Source organism: Puccinia triticina, chromosome 9A (genome assembly GCF_026914185.1).
Source record: "Puccinia triticina chromosome 9A, complete sequence".
NCBI classification, from domain to species: Eukaryota; Fungi; Basidiomycota; class Pucciniomycetes; order Pucciniales; family Pucciniaceae; genus Puccinia; species Puccinia triticina.
Window position 1 is genome coordinate 3,591,102 of NC_070566.1, and position 16,997 is coordinate 3,608,098.

Sequence of the window (16,997 nt, forward strand, 5' to 3'; positions counted from 1 at the left end):
AGATGGGCGTAGTAATCTAAAATATAATCTGAGGAACCTCCTCTTGCGCGGAGATTCCTGATCTTTTATAGCCTAGGAGGCCGGGAACTCGGGCGTTCTGTGTCCTCACGGTGTTCCTGTTTGAGAACAATCCACGTGTGAGTATTTGCATGGATTGTGCTCAGTCGATTACAACAACTGGGGAAACTTCACCCAAGTCTGACAACCAACTAAACAGGAATTCTCATGCAAGTGAATCCTGTTTTATTTATGCGCTTACGCTTCTTCTGCAGTGCTTGCTGTGTCAGTGTCGGCGCTGTCTGGACTAGCCGACGGCTGACATGCACTGTACCAAAATTCTGTGGTGTAGTATTGCTGAGGGGGGTCCTGCTGGCGACCTGGATGCTTATGTATCCAGCTTGCTGGGAGGAGTCCACTTGGCAAGCTGGGTATATCTACATATAACTGAAGGAATGGCCTCTGGGGGCCAAACAAATCAGTACAAATATCTGTCATGCAAGTAACGCCGGCGTCAATGCTCTGCTTTTGTATTAACCACCTCCACATGTTCATGAACAGAACCTTCAACCCTTCAAGTTTAAATCTATGGCCTGTACCCAAGTCCGTTTGAGCAGACCCAACAGATTTATTACTTCACACACCCCGGAGCCCCAAATTCGGGGGCTATTGCCTTGTATATATATATATCCAGATTGTCAAGGGAGGTCTCCAGCTCACAGGGAGGATCCCCCTCACCAATCAGTTTCCTCGGGTGGTTTCTGCTTCTTCTTGTCTTTGGGAAAATAGCAGTGTTTCAATTTTGAGACATGAAAAACGGGGTGGTGTTTTTTGGTGTCCGGTAGGCACAGCTCCAACTTCAGACCATGAGTGAAGACCCTCATGACCTGATACGGTCCCTCAAACCTTTCCTTAAGTTTTTGCACGCCACCCGCATGCCTGCCTTGCCAGTTGGCCATGTTAAGGAAAGCCCAGTCATCAGGGCGCAATTGTGGTTCCTTGCCGTGGTGTCTATTGTGCTGGATTGCCTGTTTCAGGCAGCTTGCCCAGAGAGCGTCTTGGGCGTTGGCCCACGCTCCTTGTTGCTTCAGCCAAGTAGCCACAGCTGGGGATTGTTTTCCGCGGGTTCAGTTGAGGGGAAGATACCTGGTTGGCGGCCAAAAAGTAGCTTGCAGGGGCTGAAACCAGTCAATACATTGACTGCTGAATTGATGGCAAGCTTGACGGCTGGAATGTATTCAAGCCACTTTTCTTTGACATAAATTTCTGCAAGATCTGACTGACAGTCTTGTTTGTATGTTTGGTGCTGCCACCCGCCTGAGGATTGAATGAAGTCTTCATGTGGAAATCAACTCCCAGATGTTTCATCAACACCTTCCAGAATTGATACCTCCATGCTTTTTCTCAATAACTGATAATGCTTTTTGGTGCACCAGGGTGTGGCTGGAGGGTACCTGGGTATGTAACCTCCCACTGAAAAAATTCAGGGACACGCACCCTTACCCAACACTGCCTGGCGGGTGTGTGGCAGGTGTAGCAGGTGTGGCAGGTACCCAATTGCTATCTCTACGCTGGTGGAGAGGCTATGTACAAGAGCTGCTCAAAGTTGCGGGTGACAAGTGTGGACCAAAGCAGTTCTTGTGGTAGCTTCTCCCTGCTTAAGGGATCCAGCCTTGGCCATATCAACAGTCCACAATTTGACCTACCTCAACAGCAAGCTTAACTAAGCCTCTCCAAGAAGTGTAGAGACTGTAAAATGAAGATGTGTCTGGTGAGAGTCAAACTCATGACCTCAGCTATGCTGAGACACATACTAGAGTGCTGCCTTTACCAACTAGGCTACAGACACTTGTGGCTGCCAGCTGGGTGGTTTGTTGGTAGTGCTCATGGGTTGATCCAACAGCCCTCCATACTTTGGTGATACATCATGGTAGCAGACTAACAGACAACTCAACACCCCCCCTTGCTACATGATGGGAAGTGGGGATTGACCCCAAGAGAGAGTGGGAATGAGACCCAGGAAAGATGATCAGCGTAGGGATTGAACCCGTGATCTAGATATAGGCTTATAGGGGTTTGCGTGGTCTTACAAGTAAGCATTCACAAATTCATCAAGTCTCTATTGTAAGCGAGTAACGCTCAGGTAGCTCTGGGCTCATAACCTGTAGAGACTGTAAAATGAAGATGTGTCTGGTGAGAGTCAAACTCATGACCTCAGCTATGCTGAGACACATACTAGAGTGCTGCCTTTACCAACTAGGCTACAGACGCTTGTGGCTGCCAGCTGGGTGGTTGGTTGGTAGTGCTCATGGGTTGATCCGACAGCCCTCCATACTGTGGTGATACATCATGGTAGCAGACTGACAGACAACTCAACAAGAAGGTGTGAAGTGTCTCCAAAGGAGAGGCTTAGGACTAATGTCCCACACTTGACCTGAGGCTGAAAGGGTTTTTCAATGAAAAATGTGTGATTTTGTGTTTAAAATCTCCTACAACTTGGTATCACCTCATGATCCAAATCCCAGTTGACAATGTCTAGCCCTTTATCTCAGCTGTCTTGGACATTTTTTTTTCAAGAAAATTCATCAAGAACTGACTGCTTGTCAGCCACAGAGTACATCTCACAGTACCTTTCACATACCAAGTACCTGCAATTGTTCACATTACACATAGTGCATTCCTTTTACATCTTTACTACATTTACACATCATTAGATACAAGCTTAAGAATGTACTCTTGTTATACTTTACATTACATGTAACCATAGTTCAGTACAGTTACATCAAGGTACTGCTGTTATGAGGGTTAAGTTATGTGTAACAGTGATATTACACTATACCTTAATATTACTGTACACGTGAAATGTCCTTAACCAGGTATCACTTATTTATCCCCTGTTACACCTCATTCCCTTTACACATAAAGTATTGATTATGTTTCAAATACATAACCAATATGTGATGTAATCTAATTCAAAGAGCTCTGAATAAGATCAATGTTCCAACAATCAACTAGTGAACACAACTACAGATCTAGTATTTGATCTGTCCTGATCATTACACTGCCCTGATCAATTCCAATGTTGATCCTCTAGAGGATCTGCTTCCTTTGAGCGCTTCCAGTTCCCCCCTGGTCCTGAAGTGCCTCCAAGCAGCTCAAATCCCCTCTTTCTCTTTTCCCCTCTATATAAACACACCCCCATGGACTGTTTATCCCTGAGAATATTATTAAAGTTTAACCCATACTATAGGTAAATAGTACTTTCATTCTCACCCATCATTCAATTCAGGAATAACATCAACCCTTGATTACCCTTACCTTTTTGTAGGTAAAACCACAAACCCAAGTTGAGTTATTCCTTGGATGCCTATCAACAATCTGTGTTGATCTGGATGTGCCTTCATTGAGCAAGCCTCTGAGTCAAGATTACTGATATATTGAAACCTTTTACAGGTCTTACCACAAACCCATTGGTCCATCCTTGGCACCTTACACTATCATATTGCTAGTAACAACCTTATTTAACATGGTTAGCTGCCTACAGGCTGAAACTGCTCAGCAGCCATTCTTGCAAGGGCATTTTCTGAGCAATGTGACAGACCCGCCAGGCCATTTGCAGGTCAAGTTCAGACACTTTCTCACAGTTTCAGCCTTCCAAGACCTCACAAGCCACACTTTTACATCAAAGTCTTTTGCAAGCGATGGGGGTAGGTGTAGTGACACCTGAGAATATGTAGAAAGAAAAGCTGATTCTAACAAAAGTGGGTGGTTATTGCTACAGTAACGTGTAACATAACAATAAAGCAACAAATTTTCGCCATTGTTGCTATTGTTACTGGTAAGAGTGCTGCACTATCAATATTGCACCGGGGGAGAGCATTTTTTCAAAGGCATTTACGATATCTGTGCCGGAGCAGCAGATATTGAGTAAGATAACAAGCAATAAAAGGGCATTTTACAGCTAATTTGGCCCTTTATTGCTTGATAACGTGTTTTCCGCTGGATAACGCATTACTCTACTAGTAACGGTACTGAAAAAACTTGCACGTTACTTTACATGCGATCTGTCTTTTTGCTCATTACTGATAACAATGACGACGGCAAAAGTAACAGCAGGTAGTTACTTTACTAAAATCTGTCAGATATTGTAAAGTAAAGTAACTACCCACCACTGATTCTAATGGTGCCGGAGGCTGTGAAGAAATCCAATAGGGGGGTTCACAATTGAAATTTACAAAACTTTGGGACACATTTTAAGGTGTTTATGAATTTTTCTTAAAAAAATTGATAAATTGCACTGATTGATCAGTATCACCTTCTGCTGTGCATTTTCCCAAAATTTTAAAACTTTGTTTGTAAAGGCCTTAAATTTGGCTCCAAAGTTTAGTAAAATTCAATTGTGAACCCCCCTAATGGGTATACAGTGATAAGTGGGTCAGAAGGAAATTTTGCACAAATGGCTGGGCAGCCTCAAGCCAAATTCAGGCCATTAGGCACCAGTGCCTCCCGCAAGCGGGAGGGTGCGCCCCGCGAGCACAGGGAGGGACTTGTGCTAAGTTTGCTGCAACAGCTCAGGACATCAGCTTGCAAATACAGGCTACCAAAGGCCAGCTAGTCCCCCGGTACCACTAGAGATGGTCTTAGAACACATACACATTTTTGGTTGGTGATATTGGCTAATACTTCCATGCATGTCAATTGAAGTACACCGGCTCAAGAGAAGGTAGAGCCTCTTGAAATGGCCCGGATAAACCAAAAAGAAGAACAATACATTTTTGTTACTGAAGAGCGCTCTCTGAAGGCTGTTTGGCTCCCATGGTTTGTGCTCGTTGGGGCACCGGGGCTTTTAGTAGGCCCCCCATCCTGATCTTACAAGCTGAGTGAGTTTGATGGGTCACGAACATCGAGAAGCGTGAGTGATTTTCCCAGCTGAGGGTGTTCAATTCCACATCAGTTGCAGATATTTTCATACATGTCTTTCATCAGTCTTGGTCCCCAATGCGTTGCAGATGAGTATCGATTTCCTCCGTTGAAAGCTGTGACGTATGAGACAGACACGGAGGGTCAGTCATCGATGGTCAATCAAGATTAGGCCGGTCGATCAAGATCAGGCCAGAGTTGAAGGTGATTGATCCGGTGAAGTAAGAAGAGAGAGGTAGACTGACGACTCTGAACTCTGGGTTCTCATTGGTCACGACACCGATCTCGATCTCAGTAGCCTTGAAGTCGGTAGCGAGGACGGTATTCAGAGTGGTGATCGCCAATTCGATTGCCCCATTTCCGTTCAAGTTGACTGCATTTGGGCCTTCCTTTTTGAACTGCTTCTCGAGATGGTTGGCCGCCTCGGACTGTTTGGTCCCTGCGGCCGTGGCTTTGTACCCGACGAAGTATCCGGCTGGGTCGATCTTAAAACATTGGGGTCCTCGTTCAGAGTCGATACCTATCAAAATCATAACTGCACAGATGTGTGGTTTTTTTCCCCAAGAGTAACTTCCAAGGTCAGAAATTCATGTGGCTTGTCGGATTGTAAAATGCTGACAAACCAATGCCTAAGGGGCGGGTGGCAGCTCTTTGCGTGTAAACCTGATTGATGTTCGCCAGCCTTTTCGCCAGCATATCCGGAGGAATTTCGTACCCGTATCTTAATGGGATTGTAGTTGGGAGGTGAGCCGTTCAATGGTGTAAGCAAAAAAGAATAATCTAAATATGCCGACTGGGCCTTGGAGAATCTTAAAGCGGAGGGAGGAGAATGGAACAGCAACTGACTGATATCTAAATTCAGCGGCTTCTGATTGAGCTCTGGAGACCTGAGCTCTTGCGTCAGCTGTTTGGAGCAAAAAAAAGCTTAATGGTCAGACTCACTGAAATAAGGAAAGGATAAAAAACAAATGATTCTACCAATTAGCCCAGTCATTACACAACCAATACCGGGAGTAATCTTAAACAAGTGTGTAACTGTGCTAGGATCGAGAAGTTTGTCCTATTCCACTCAAGCAAGCAACAGTAGCATTGCCGATCATCAGTCTGTATTCCAAAGAAAGCCATTTTTTTTCCAAACAAATGGATCGTCCATATCTTCGAAGATGATCGGTCTTCGAATCTTGACTCACAGGGACTTTCTTTTGAGTAGCGACGACACAGCAGTCGTTTCCTCTGATAGCCACAGAAGTCTGGCCGGAATTGGAGATCGCTTTGAAGGCATATTCGACTTGATAGAGTCTTCCCTCGGGCGAAAAGATTGTCAAAAATCTAGATGCCAACAGAAAGATGCAAGCAGGGTAAGTTTGCTGATCAGAGGCATGTTTTGAGTTCTTGATTGAATTCCTACGAAGGATTGATGAGCGAACCTGTCGTATGAGCTTCTCGACATCTTGAATGAGTCGGTGCTTCCTTCGGTGGGGTGTCCTTGGAGTTGCTGTTGGCAGTCGAAGGGGTGAACTTGTGCGGGCTGGTTTGGTTGACAGTCAAAGTGATCGAACTTCGCTTGTTCGCTGGGGAACGACCATTACGTAATCGGTGCACTCAGCTCGACGCGCAAGTCAGAAGCCGCTGGGCACAAGCTTAATCCAAAAGTCCCGCGCGACGCGAGGGGTTCCTCGCCGGCAGGACTGAATATGTATGTGCTGATGGTTTATTTATTTAAATATGTCTGTATGTGCTGATGGTTTATTTATGTCTGCTGAAGACTCTATACAGTCATGCTATTTATGTATCTGCTGGATTTTGGGATCGAGGTCAAGCCAACGAGCGACCCCCACACTGGCCCCGCATCACGGGTCAAGCTGACAGCCCTTCCCGAAACAAGGCGGGCCATTCTTTTGGGTGTGGCCATGGTGTGCTTCACTTCCATAGATTGGATGTGCTTTGCTCCCTCCTGCTTCTTCCCTCACAGCGGAATTTCTCGTTGTTTTCAAAGATAGAAATGCACAAGGCAGCAATTATTATCTAATACGCATTAGGTTTCCTTTTGGATATTGTTTTTTTCTGGAGAGAAGAACTACCTCACATGGATGGGGTGAGCGAATGGAAGTACAAGTTTGCAGTGAGTAGAAGACGCAAAACGTAAAAGATAAACTGCGAAGGGTTATACATAGATTGGAAAAAGTCAAAGGAGAGCATCCCAAATCCTAGTTCGTATCAACGCACATGCACGGTAAACTGACAAAGATATAATCGATTGTCTTCTTACCGCCCCTGGTTTTAGTGAGGAGGGGTATCTTAGATATCGGAAGATTTAGATTGAGCCAACGAGCTATTGAACGATTCCAGGGCGGGTAAAAGGTCGAGGGTGGCGAGACGTTCGCGGTTATGGACTTGAGTTCTCAGGCGGTCGAGCTCCATCTTGGCCCTACGAATCTGAAGATTGGAGGGAGCAGATTTTCTGGGGGCTTCGACCATCGAAGGGCGGTAGGTAGCAATCTCCAAGAGCCGATTGATGCGCTCGATGGGCAGCTTGAGATGTCGAGAGAGGCGGCGGGACTCGGCATCGTTCTGGGCCGCGATCTTCTCGGCCAACTTGCTCTCCCAGTTCGCCGTCTTGAACCGTCGGGTGTGTTGGCCCGCCGTCAGCTCCCAATCGGGCACCAACAGCTCCGGAAGCGCATTCGTATTCATCCCTGGTGACGAGGACTTGGCCGTCGAGAATAATTCCGGGAGTCGTTCTCGATTCTTCGGGGATGTAGAGAGCCATAAGTCGGTGTCCTCGTATTGACTTGGATCAAGCGTGTTCGACCAAGTGTCCCTTGGAGATGCAAAGAGGTCTTTGCGCGCTGGACACACAACAAGCAGCATCAGAATGAAATCCGATGATATGACAAGGACAAATAAGTATGATGATAACAAAGGATACTCAACTCTCTCTCGAGTGGACATGTGAGGCTGGCGAAGTCGAGACATCTATTTAGGAAAGTCAAAGAAATCTTGCATCAATGCTAGTTTCGAGGGGTTAGAGTTGGATTACAAACCGATCGTCTCCCCATTTCTCCGCCGTATTTCGAGGGCCCACTGCTCTTGCATTAGTTTGAAGTGTCGGTCGCGGTGTTCCAATCTTTTGTTGGGGTCTTGCATGTTGACCGACCAATCCGGCTGGACTGGCCAGGGAATGATCTCTTCTCCTGCGCTTTGCTTGCCGGGCTGATGGATCGAGTATCGGGTGCCGATTCGTGTCCAGTGGATTTCCCTCCGCTTGCCACCGTTCGGTATGATCACTGCTTCATGATCCACTTCTCGCAAGTCTTCATAGTACATTCTAGTTAAATTTCAATCATTTTCTCACCGGTCAGAAGGCAAACTAACAACTATTTTTTTGAGAGAGTGACTGATTCTTTGAGATGACGAACTCGTTTGATCCGGGTGCCATTAGCCTGACCGTACTGTATTCAAATTCAATTGGCACGTTACGAACAAATTCTGGCAGCTCAGGATGACCGATTTCCTTTTCTTCTTTCTGTGATGTATACACAACATAGATTTGTAGATCAGTATGTTGCTCAGGAAAAAGAAGGCCAATCAAGGAATGTGATTGCAATCAATTGAGTTGTGAATGGACTTACCCAAAATTCGGGTTCAAGTAAACCCAGCCGATTGGTAGTTCTATCGACCCAGAAAACTGTACCGATCAATCCTCTATATTTCTTGATGCAATCGGCGATGATGACTCGATCGCCAGCGGTTAAGTTCCAGAACTTGATGCGATCCTTGAAATGCACGAAGTAGAACTCTTTCCTGATTCCAGGAGCGGGACGAGAGGACGTGCCCTTGGCAGCAGCAGGGATGGCATGGTGGACGAGATGGTTGAAGTCGGTCTGTCTCTTGACCTTCCGGTTGAGCGAGCCCAAGGTGGGTGGTGCGTAGGTTGTTGGCCGGGTGAATGGAGATCGGATGGGTGCTGGCTTGGGGGGTCGGAGGTAGTGGATCGTGCTTGATGGTCTCATCGTCGGCGTAGTTGGCGATCCTCCGGTGCCAGCTTCCTTCACTTTTCCTTCAACATCCTCTGCTGCTGGCCTCAGAGTTTATTAGGCCCCCCGCCAGTCGGCCGGGCTGTCGGGCTTCCGTCAGCCGGACGTCTCCGCACGAAGCAGATCAGACAGTCACAGAACGGCACATGTGTACACTGATTGTTGATTTGGTAAATAGATGTTTTAATTTAGGAGTAGAGGGGCATCTAGAGCTCTCTAAACACCGACGGGAAGTCTCCATTATAAACAAAAGGATAGCAGACCTTGAGACTAGATCTGGCTAGATCCGGAAATTCTGCTAGCTAGTCTGTAGTTTTCCGTTATCCCGGGAAGAACCCAAAAACCCCTATACCTTGGGCTCACAACATGCCAATGGACCTTTTCCCACAGGCTTTCGTTGTCTGTAAATTTGACTGGCATGTAGTCTTCAAGGCCATCCCCTCGACTTCGAACCAAGGGGAAAGTTAGGCACAATGGTTATAAAAATAAATAGTTGAATGATTTTGCGCTGGACTGGGGGGTTCAAGGGTGACTTGAAACAGGAAACACATCTGTCTAACATTCAAGAGAAGGAGAATCAAATGCAAGAACAAGATTAAATGTCAACGCAATACCAACAAGACGGCTTGTCGACTATTACAACGGAGGGTTTTCTTGATCAGAAAGGGAAGGCTTATGTATACTAGCACCATGTCAACATTCTTCTTTCTTGCTTGCTTCTATCTAACAGGATAAAAATATCGTTTGATTCCTTCGGATCGACCCAGGTTAATTTGGCCCAGTACATCCCAGTATAACTGCCATACCATCAACCGTGCCAATGATGCTGGCAGCGAGAATGCGATAACGAATCACATGTCGGGTTTGATCAGGGATCGAGAACTAAAGAAATATGGACCAAGGCTTGTTAGTACGGATATAACGCTCATAGCGAATCGGGATGATCGAAGGGCTCGGGAAAGAGATGTGGATGAATGGTTCAGAGGACATAGGTTATTTTTCTCCCCAGGCAATTTCCCATGAGGAAACTGGTCGGATACTATTTGCAGTTGTTATGTGTTCATCATGAAGAGATGGTCGCAGAGAGCCAGAAGAAATGGGCCGATTGATCGAGATGACTTACATGGAGGGCAGTTGGTTTGGCACTCGTTGGCGGTATTCTCGAAGGGTTCCGCCAGCGCGAGTGCCATTTGGGAATGGCGGGCAATACTCGATTTGACTGCGGCTGCGTGGGCGGGGTGGTTGTGGTTAGGGCTAACTCTAACCACCCTGGTTGTCCACTCCCGGTTCGACCGCCCCTCCCCCATCCCCCACCAATCCGATCGATCGACCCGGCCATTCGACCTCGACTAACGACCCGACTCCGAGATGGGTGCCTACAAGTATATCGAAGAACTCCAGAAGAAGAAACAATCCGATGTTCTTCGTTTCCTTCTCCGGGTCCGTTGCTGGGAATACCGTCAACTGAACGTCATCCACCGGGCCTCTCGTCCATCTCGACCTGACAAGGCCAGACGTTTGGGCTACAAGGTTTGTCGATCTGTCTTGCTCCGGTCATCATACCTAGGCTCAGATCATACTCACATATCGATTGGCTCGTTTTTGCTCAGGCCAAACAAGGCTTTGTGATCTACCGTATCCGTGTTCGTCGTGGTAACCGAAAGAAACCGGTCAAGAAGGGTGCCACCTTCGGTAAACCCGTCCGTCAAGGTGTCAACCACCTCAAATTCCAACGTTCGCTCCGATCTACTGCCGAGGAGCGAGTTGCCAGACGTTGCGGTAATCTCCGTGTTCTCAACTCTTACTGGATCAACCAGGATGGTGTTTACAAATACTTCGAGGTACGTCCGAAGAGCAGTAAGATATTTGCAGCCATCACACAGCTTTTTTAACATCGAGATCCTTTATCGTCATCAGGTCATCCTCGTCGACCCATCCCACAAGGCTATTCGTCGTGACCCTCGAATGAACTGGATCTGCGACCCTGTCCACAAGCGCCGAGAAAGCCGTGGACTTACCGGTGCAGGCAAGAAGGTACATCCGTACTCTGTTTGTGTAGTCTCAGCCGGTTGCTAATCACCCTTTTTCCCATTCCCCTCCAGAACCGTGGTATTGGCAAGGGACACCGTCACAACCATCAACCCAAGAACGCTGTCTGGAGACGACACAACACGTGAGTAATCGATTGCTATTTTCTTCCGGTTTATTTGTCGCGGTCCACTGACACAGCCTTCTGGTCCAACTACAGTCTCTCCCTACGCAGATACAGATGATTTCTCTCGGCGAAGACAAGTGTTATTTCTATGTTCCAATGTGTTGTCTATGTGCCTGATCTCTACGTCAATTCACGCATGCCTGCCAATGTGGCACTCACATGTCTCCAAATTTGGCCCCACCAACATTTATTTGAGTGGAATATGCCTCATCTGCTCCACCTTCGCACTCAGTAAAGTGCAACTGACTCGAGCACATGATGTGCGCTATCTGGGAGCTTGAGCATGGTGGCTGGATCTAACGGAGACGTCACATCACTGTCTCCCCAGCTCTGTTCAACTCTGCCTGATGCCTCTCATCTCAATCCGATGTGAAGACTTTTTCATGGGTTCCTTCAACCTGGCTTTGTTGGTTCACATAAGAGCCTTCATCATGGAATGAATATTCCTCTAGTCAATTGGCCACTTTCGTAATAGGGATCAGGTTATGTCCGTCATCCTCATCCACATCCGCATCCCCACCATCCTCATGTAATTCTTTCTACTTCATTTTATGCTTCCTGTCTGTGACGAGACCAACCTATGATTGCCGCTGAGGCCAAGATGATTTTACCGCCACCTTATTTTACTTCGAAGCCAAGGAACCAATGATGATCCGATCGATTATAACCTGAGATAAACTTGTTGACTTGACGAACGTATCTCGCGATTGAGTACACCTTTGAGGAAGGATGATTGATTTGTTTTGATTAACATGGACATCTTTCCAGTCACTGCGCCTCATGATGAAGACCAATTTCCCTCGTTGGCATTCCAACCAAATATTGAGGCACTGATGGTAGGTGGACAGTCGCCGGATATCGTACACGCAGTCAGAAATGACATCCTGGTTGGGGCAAAAGAGGGAAGGAGAACAGAGAGAAAGCTCACTCGAGGCCCATTTGTCCCATCATCCAACCCACATCCTTGGTGGGTTTGTAAGACGTACGAATCTCTAAATCTTCTGTAGTCTTAAACGTTGGCGGCTTGGGATATGTGGAAGGATCAGTGAGTCCATCTGCATTGTAGCGCCGGGTCGCAATCGATTCGCCTATTATTTCATTAGCTGTTGGGAGCTCCTCCGAAGGCCCGAAGGTGGAATCCTCCAGACATCCGTCTCCTTTATCCTCTCCAGTAGCACCACATTTCGGATTATCTTCGGTGTCGTATCCCCAGCTCGTCCCAGAATCGAATTGGTTATAGCTCGGTTCACTCGATTGGTTCTTCCCTACCAGGTCCCAAAGGTATTCGGCCGCTTCTCTGGATGATCGTTCCCAGCGCAATGACCGAGCAAAAAACGAAGCAAGCAGGAAAAATCAATGTCGGTTTCGATTTCATGGTTCAGCTGAAAACTGAATCTGATTACTTGTGTGGATCCAATTACTTGCCTTCCCGCATCCACCCATTTTTCAGTAGCTTTTTCGACTTTCTCTATCATACATTCACTCAGGATCCGTTGACCATCATGCAAACGGACAAGTTGGCTCTCCAATTGTTTGATCAACAGAGCTTGATTCTGCTGGCGAGTCTGATTCCTATTGCGATTTCCGATCATCATTGGGTTCCTGAACGGTTTCCCAAAACTTTCGCTGTTGTCCTCTCTGGTTTTCGTCGATTCGTTGTCTATTCGAGCTCTCTTCCCTATCATACCCTCGTTCTTCGTCGCGTTATCTAACGAGGAAATGGATATTTCCGGTTCACTTTCGTATTCGTCTGGTTCTTCTGATGCTGCCCGCTTCCTCGATGAATGGTTATTCCGGAGCATGTCTGGTTGACCTCTTTCGAAAGACGCAGGCACGGAGCGGTCAAGGAACCTATATGTACTGATGCAGCACCTTTTGAACGTTGATGTGCTGTTCCCTCGCACACCCCTTTTCTGCGAACATTAAGCAAAGGTACCAAAAGGTGCTGTGGAGGATGCCGGTTGCTCTCATGATGTCATCCGAAAAAGCGGTGCCAGCTAGTGGAAAGGTGCCCACTCGAGCAAAGCACAAGGGTCTAATCTCGAGAGTCATAGACAGCCTCATGCTGGCTTACTGGAATGAGTCCCTATGTACACCCCACAACAATGGAGAACTTTCAAATTGCTTTGCGTCGGAGGGACTTCAGGAAGGTTCAAGGAGAAATTGACTTTGTCCCTGTTTTAGCAGCTTGTCAGGCCATGTCTGTCTTGCAAAAAAGAATTTCATCCCCAGAGAGGCTCAAAACTGGAGGACCTCCCCGTCGGCTACAATGCTTAATCTAGAGGGACAGGCCAAACCTTACTGGTTGGTGGTAATGAATTGACATTGAGTTTTCACCAGTAAACAAGGTTTAGCGGCCTCCTCTAAATCAAGCCTCCATATACAGACCCTGCAGAACCAGATCTGCAGCCGCTGGGACAGCATTTCCCCGCAAAAATCAAGGTTTTCTGGCTGCAGATCTGGTTCTGCAGGGGGCTGCAGATTGACAGGATGTCCTCTACTGGTACCGGGCTTAGTCTTCATAAACCATGTGTTTCCAGAAATCCAAGTATATTAAAGCCTCAGTTTCGTGGAAAAAAAATCAAGGGTTTCCCCTACAAATGACCAAAATACAAAAAAAAAAAATCAAAGGTTTCCCCTTTTACAAAATAAGCATCCACAGGCTGAGATTCAGCTCACAAATTAAGCAAAACACAAAAACAAAGACTAAAATACAACATGATAAAACAAGCCCCAACCCTGCCACCTAACATCAGCAAGCTGATGTATCATGGCCCACCACCCATCCCTGTCTAGCAGGGTTAAAAAGTGGTGAGAGGAAGACCCCCAGCCCGTAAGCACAGGGTCCACAAGTATCCCCCGCCGGACTGCGCAAATTCAACAGCGGACGGGGGTGAGGCGACCCCGGGCTGGAATTACAGCTCAAGAGTTGCCTGGGGAAATATGGATGCCAGCTTCCTCCTATTTATAGGCAATCGTCTGGTGAAGCTCCATCCCACCCATCACAACCGACTCACCGCTCGCCTTCAAACTGTTGCTTTGCCAATGCCGCCACACCGTACGACACACCCAGCTCCCTACCCACCATTGCACCTTGTTGCGCCCTGGCCTTGACTCCAGGTGGACCAATTCCAACAACTCCCCAAAAACATCCAAAGGTTCCTGCTCCTCCCCAGCCATTACACCATTTTGATCTGAGAAATACTGGAGGACTTCCCTTCAATTTACACGGCCGTGTAAAGTCAGATTTGGCACTTGTAAAGCCAGATTTTTACACCCTGGTTTTACACGCACTTTTCAGCGGCTAGATCAAACCAGAACATCCCTCTCGATGGCCAGTACAGACCGTTCATCAAGACTACACAACCCTCCCAATAGCTGGTCTGTACCGGCCATCCAGAGTACACAACCCTCTTGATGCCCGGTACAGACCAATTGTTGAGGGGACTCAACCCTCTCAATGCCTGGTACAGACCGGCCATCAAGAGTACGCAACCTTGATGCCCGGTCTGTACCGGTCATCGAGAGGATTCAACCCTCTCGATGCCCGGTATAGACCGGCCATTGAGAGTACGCAACCCTCTAGATGACCGGTCGAGACCGGCCATTGAGAGTACACAACCCTCTCAATGGCCGGTATAGACCGGTCATCGCGAGGACATAGCCCACTCAATGACCGGTCTGTACCTCAAGAGGACACATCCCTCTTGATGGCCGGTACAGACCGGCCACCGAGAGAGAGTGCACCACCCTCTGGCAGATCTGTGCCGGTCATCGAGAGGACTCAAGCCTCTTGATGGCCGGTACAGACCGGTCATTGAGAGGAATCAAGCCTCTCGATGGCCGGTACAGACCGGTCATTGAGGGGGTACATCTGTACCGGCCATCAAGAGGCTTGAGTCCTCTCAATGACCGGCGTTGTGTCCTCTTGATGTCCTACCCACCAGTCATCAAGAGCCATGTGTCCTCTTGATGACTGGTACAGAGGACACATCTGTATTGGGCATCGAGAGGATACTGTACCCTCTCAATGACCGGTCCGTACTGGCCATTGAGAGGGGTCTGTACTCTTGATGACCGGTCTGTACCGGCCATCGAGAGGGATGTGTCCTCTCAAGGTACAGGCGGGTCATCAAGTGGGCTGTGTCCTCTTGATGACCGGTCTATACCGGCCATTGAGAGGGTTGTGTACTCTTGATGACCAGTTTAACAATGAGGGATGAGGCCCAAGTTGCTGGAATACCTGGGGTTGTAAATCTGGCAGGTATTCTGGCATCTCAAGCCTTTGGAAAAGCTTCTAAAGCTAAAAATTACAAGTTGAGTCAGATCTGGCTTTACATGTACCAGATCTGACTTTACACGGCTGTGTAAATCAAAGGGAAGTCCTCCACTGACCCTTTCTTTTGTAGGGCTCTAATGTTGCAGGATTAGAAACCATGCCTAGAAATGTCGCCGACACCAGGAAGCTCACCAATGCACCCACCATTGCCATCCAGCAGCTCAACCACAACAGCCTCCTGCAGATCCACCCCTCCAACATCCGCCACATCCTCACCAACAGCCCTGTCACCGAGTCAAAGAGCCCCCCCCTCAGCCGGACCATTGTTGAATCAAGCTCCAACCGGCGCCAGGTGGTTGTTGGCCTCCCTGGCGGCGAGCTCATCTACTTCAAGCTTGACCTTGACAGCCAGCTCGACAAGTACCAGGAGCAGAAAGAGATGGGTGCCACCATCACCAGTCTCTCCCTCTCCGTCCGAGGTACCCAAGGGGAGACAACACATGCCCTTCCTCCCCATTGGCCTCAAAAACGCTACCGTCCACATCATCTCCCTTGACCCCACCTCGGTCCTCAAGACCATCTCCTTCCAGGCCCTCATCTCCATCTGTATGGCCGAGATCCTTGACTTGTCGATCAGTAAAAATAATGAAACCCTCTGTGTTAACATTGGTCTAGCTAACGGCATCCTCCTCTGCACTGTGCTTGACTCCGTCAACGCCCAGCTCACCAACACGCGCACCCAGTAAAGCCCACATCCACATGCACACGCACTTTTTTTTTTGTTAAAATACTGATTGATGTTTCTGTTACTGCTTCCTTGGCTCCTGTCCCATCAAGCTCCTGCCCATGAAGGTGGACGGGAAGACCAGCGTCATTGTGTTCTCATCCCGCACCTGGCTGTGGCCAGTGTGCTGGGAGTCGAGGCATCCGCCTTTGTTGCCGTCACTGCCCTCTGGATTCAAACAATTAGGGTGGACTTGTTTGAATGGAGTTTTTCCATGAAATTGATCTTATGTGTGTTGGGTGTGGACTGTGAGAGTTGTAGGAGAGTGTCAATGTTGAATGGAAGTTTGTGGTGCACCTGGTCTGTGACATGAATCTGGCTTGAATTATAAAGTAATTTCTTTTTCCTTTGCCTTTCATTTTCAAGATTTTAGTATGGCAGTATCTGTGAAACCTTTTTCTTGACACAGCCATCCATAGAACCTCCTCCTTTGACCTCAAACTTGTTTTTCTATGTATTATGATCCTTTTGCTTTGAAGATAATTTATCAAATTTTTTAGGTTGTTTGCTATCACTGTGGAACTGATGTTTATTGATAAATTGATTCTTGATCAAGTTTGAATTCTGAGGGAAAGTTGACTGTGACCATCACAAGACCCCCAGATTTCAACTTGTGTAACCAAGTTCAAATCACATTTTAAATTTTGAATTGCAGTGTATGACGCAACTACCTGTTTGCACAGATTTGTGTCAAGTATTCAAGGGGTAATTGTAAAAAAGGGTTGGAATATATTAATCTTTGATCTGCAGGGGCAAAGCCGCCTG

The 16,997-nt window shown here is 47.4% G+C and overlaps 5 protein-coding genes across 5 annotated transcripts; 2 read left to right on the forward strand and 3 right to left on the reverse strand.

Moving 5' to 3' along the window:
• Positions 1-4,979: 4,979 nt before the first annotated feature.
• PtA15_9A360 (uncharacterized protein) lies at positions 4,980-6,367 on the reverse strand (the record flags this gene model as incomplete). Its single annotated transcript, XM_053172560.1, has 7 exons — positions 4,980-5,033; positions 5,163-5,452; positions 5,541-5,638; positions 5,764-5,821; positions 5,896-5,977; positions 6,108-6,246; positions 6,345-6,367. 7 exons carry the CDS (start codon positions 6,365-6,367, stop codon positions 4,980-4,982), a joined length of 744 nt encoding a protein of 247 aa, XP_053023788.1.
• Positions 6,368-7,215: 848 nt separating this feature from the next.
• On the reverse strand, positions 7,216-8,930 carry PtA15_9A361 (uncharacterized protein; the record flags this gene model as incomplete). Its single annotated transcript, XM_053172561.1, has 5 exons — positions 7,216-7,766; positions 7,852-7,893; positions 7,962-8,245; positions 8,337-8,443; positions 8,550-8,930. 5 exons carry the CDS (start codon positions 8,928-8,930, stop codon positions 7,216-7,218), a joined length of 1,365 nt encoding a protein of 454 aa, XP_053023789.1.
• A 1,392-nt stretch (positions 8,931-10,322) lies between these two features.
• PtA15_9A362 (uncharacterized protein) lies at positions 10,323-11,227 on the forward strand (the record flags this gene model as incomplete). The annotated part of the gene is made up of 5 exons (XM_053172562.1): positions 10,323-10,484; positions 10,565-10,795; positions 10,872-10,988; positions 11,057-11,127; positions 11,203-11,227. 5 exons carry the CDS (start codon positions 10,323-10,325, stop codon positions 11,225-11,227), a joined length of 606 nt encoding a protein of 201 aa, XP_053023790.1.
• Positions 11,228-12,093: 866 nt separating this feature from the next.
• Positions 12,094-12,971, reverse strand: PtA15_9A363 (uncharacterized protein; the record flags this gene model as incomplete). Its single annotated transcript, XM_053172563.1, has 2 exons — positions 12,094-12,466; positions 12,778-12,971. The coding sequence occupies 2 exons, from the start codon at positions 12,969-12,971 to the stop codon at positions 12,094-12,096; spliced, it is 567 nt and encodes a 188-aa protein (XP_053023791.1).
• A 2,634-nt stretch (positions 12,972-15,605) lies between these two features.
• Positions 15,606-16,004, forward strand: PtA15_9A364 (uncharacterized protein; the record flags this gene model as incomplete). Its single annotated transcript, XM_053172564.1, has 1 exon — positions 15,606-16,004. One exon carries the CDS (start codon positions 15,606-15,608, stop codon positions 16,002-16,004), a length of 399 nt encoding a protein of 132 aa, XP_053023792.1.
• Between the last annotated feature and the right edge of the window lie 993 nt (positions 16,005-16,997).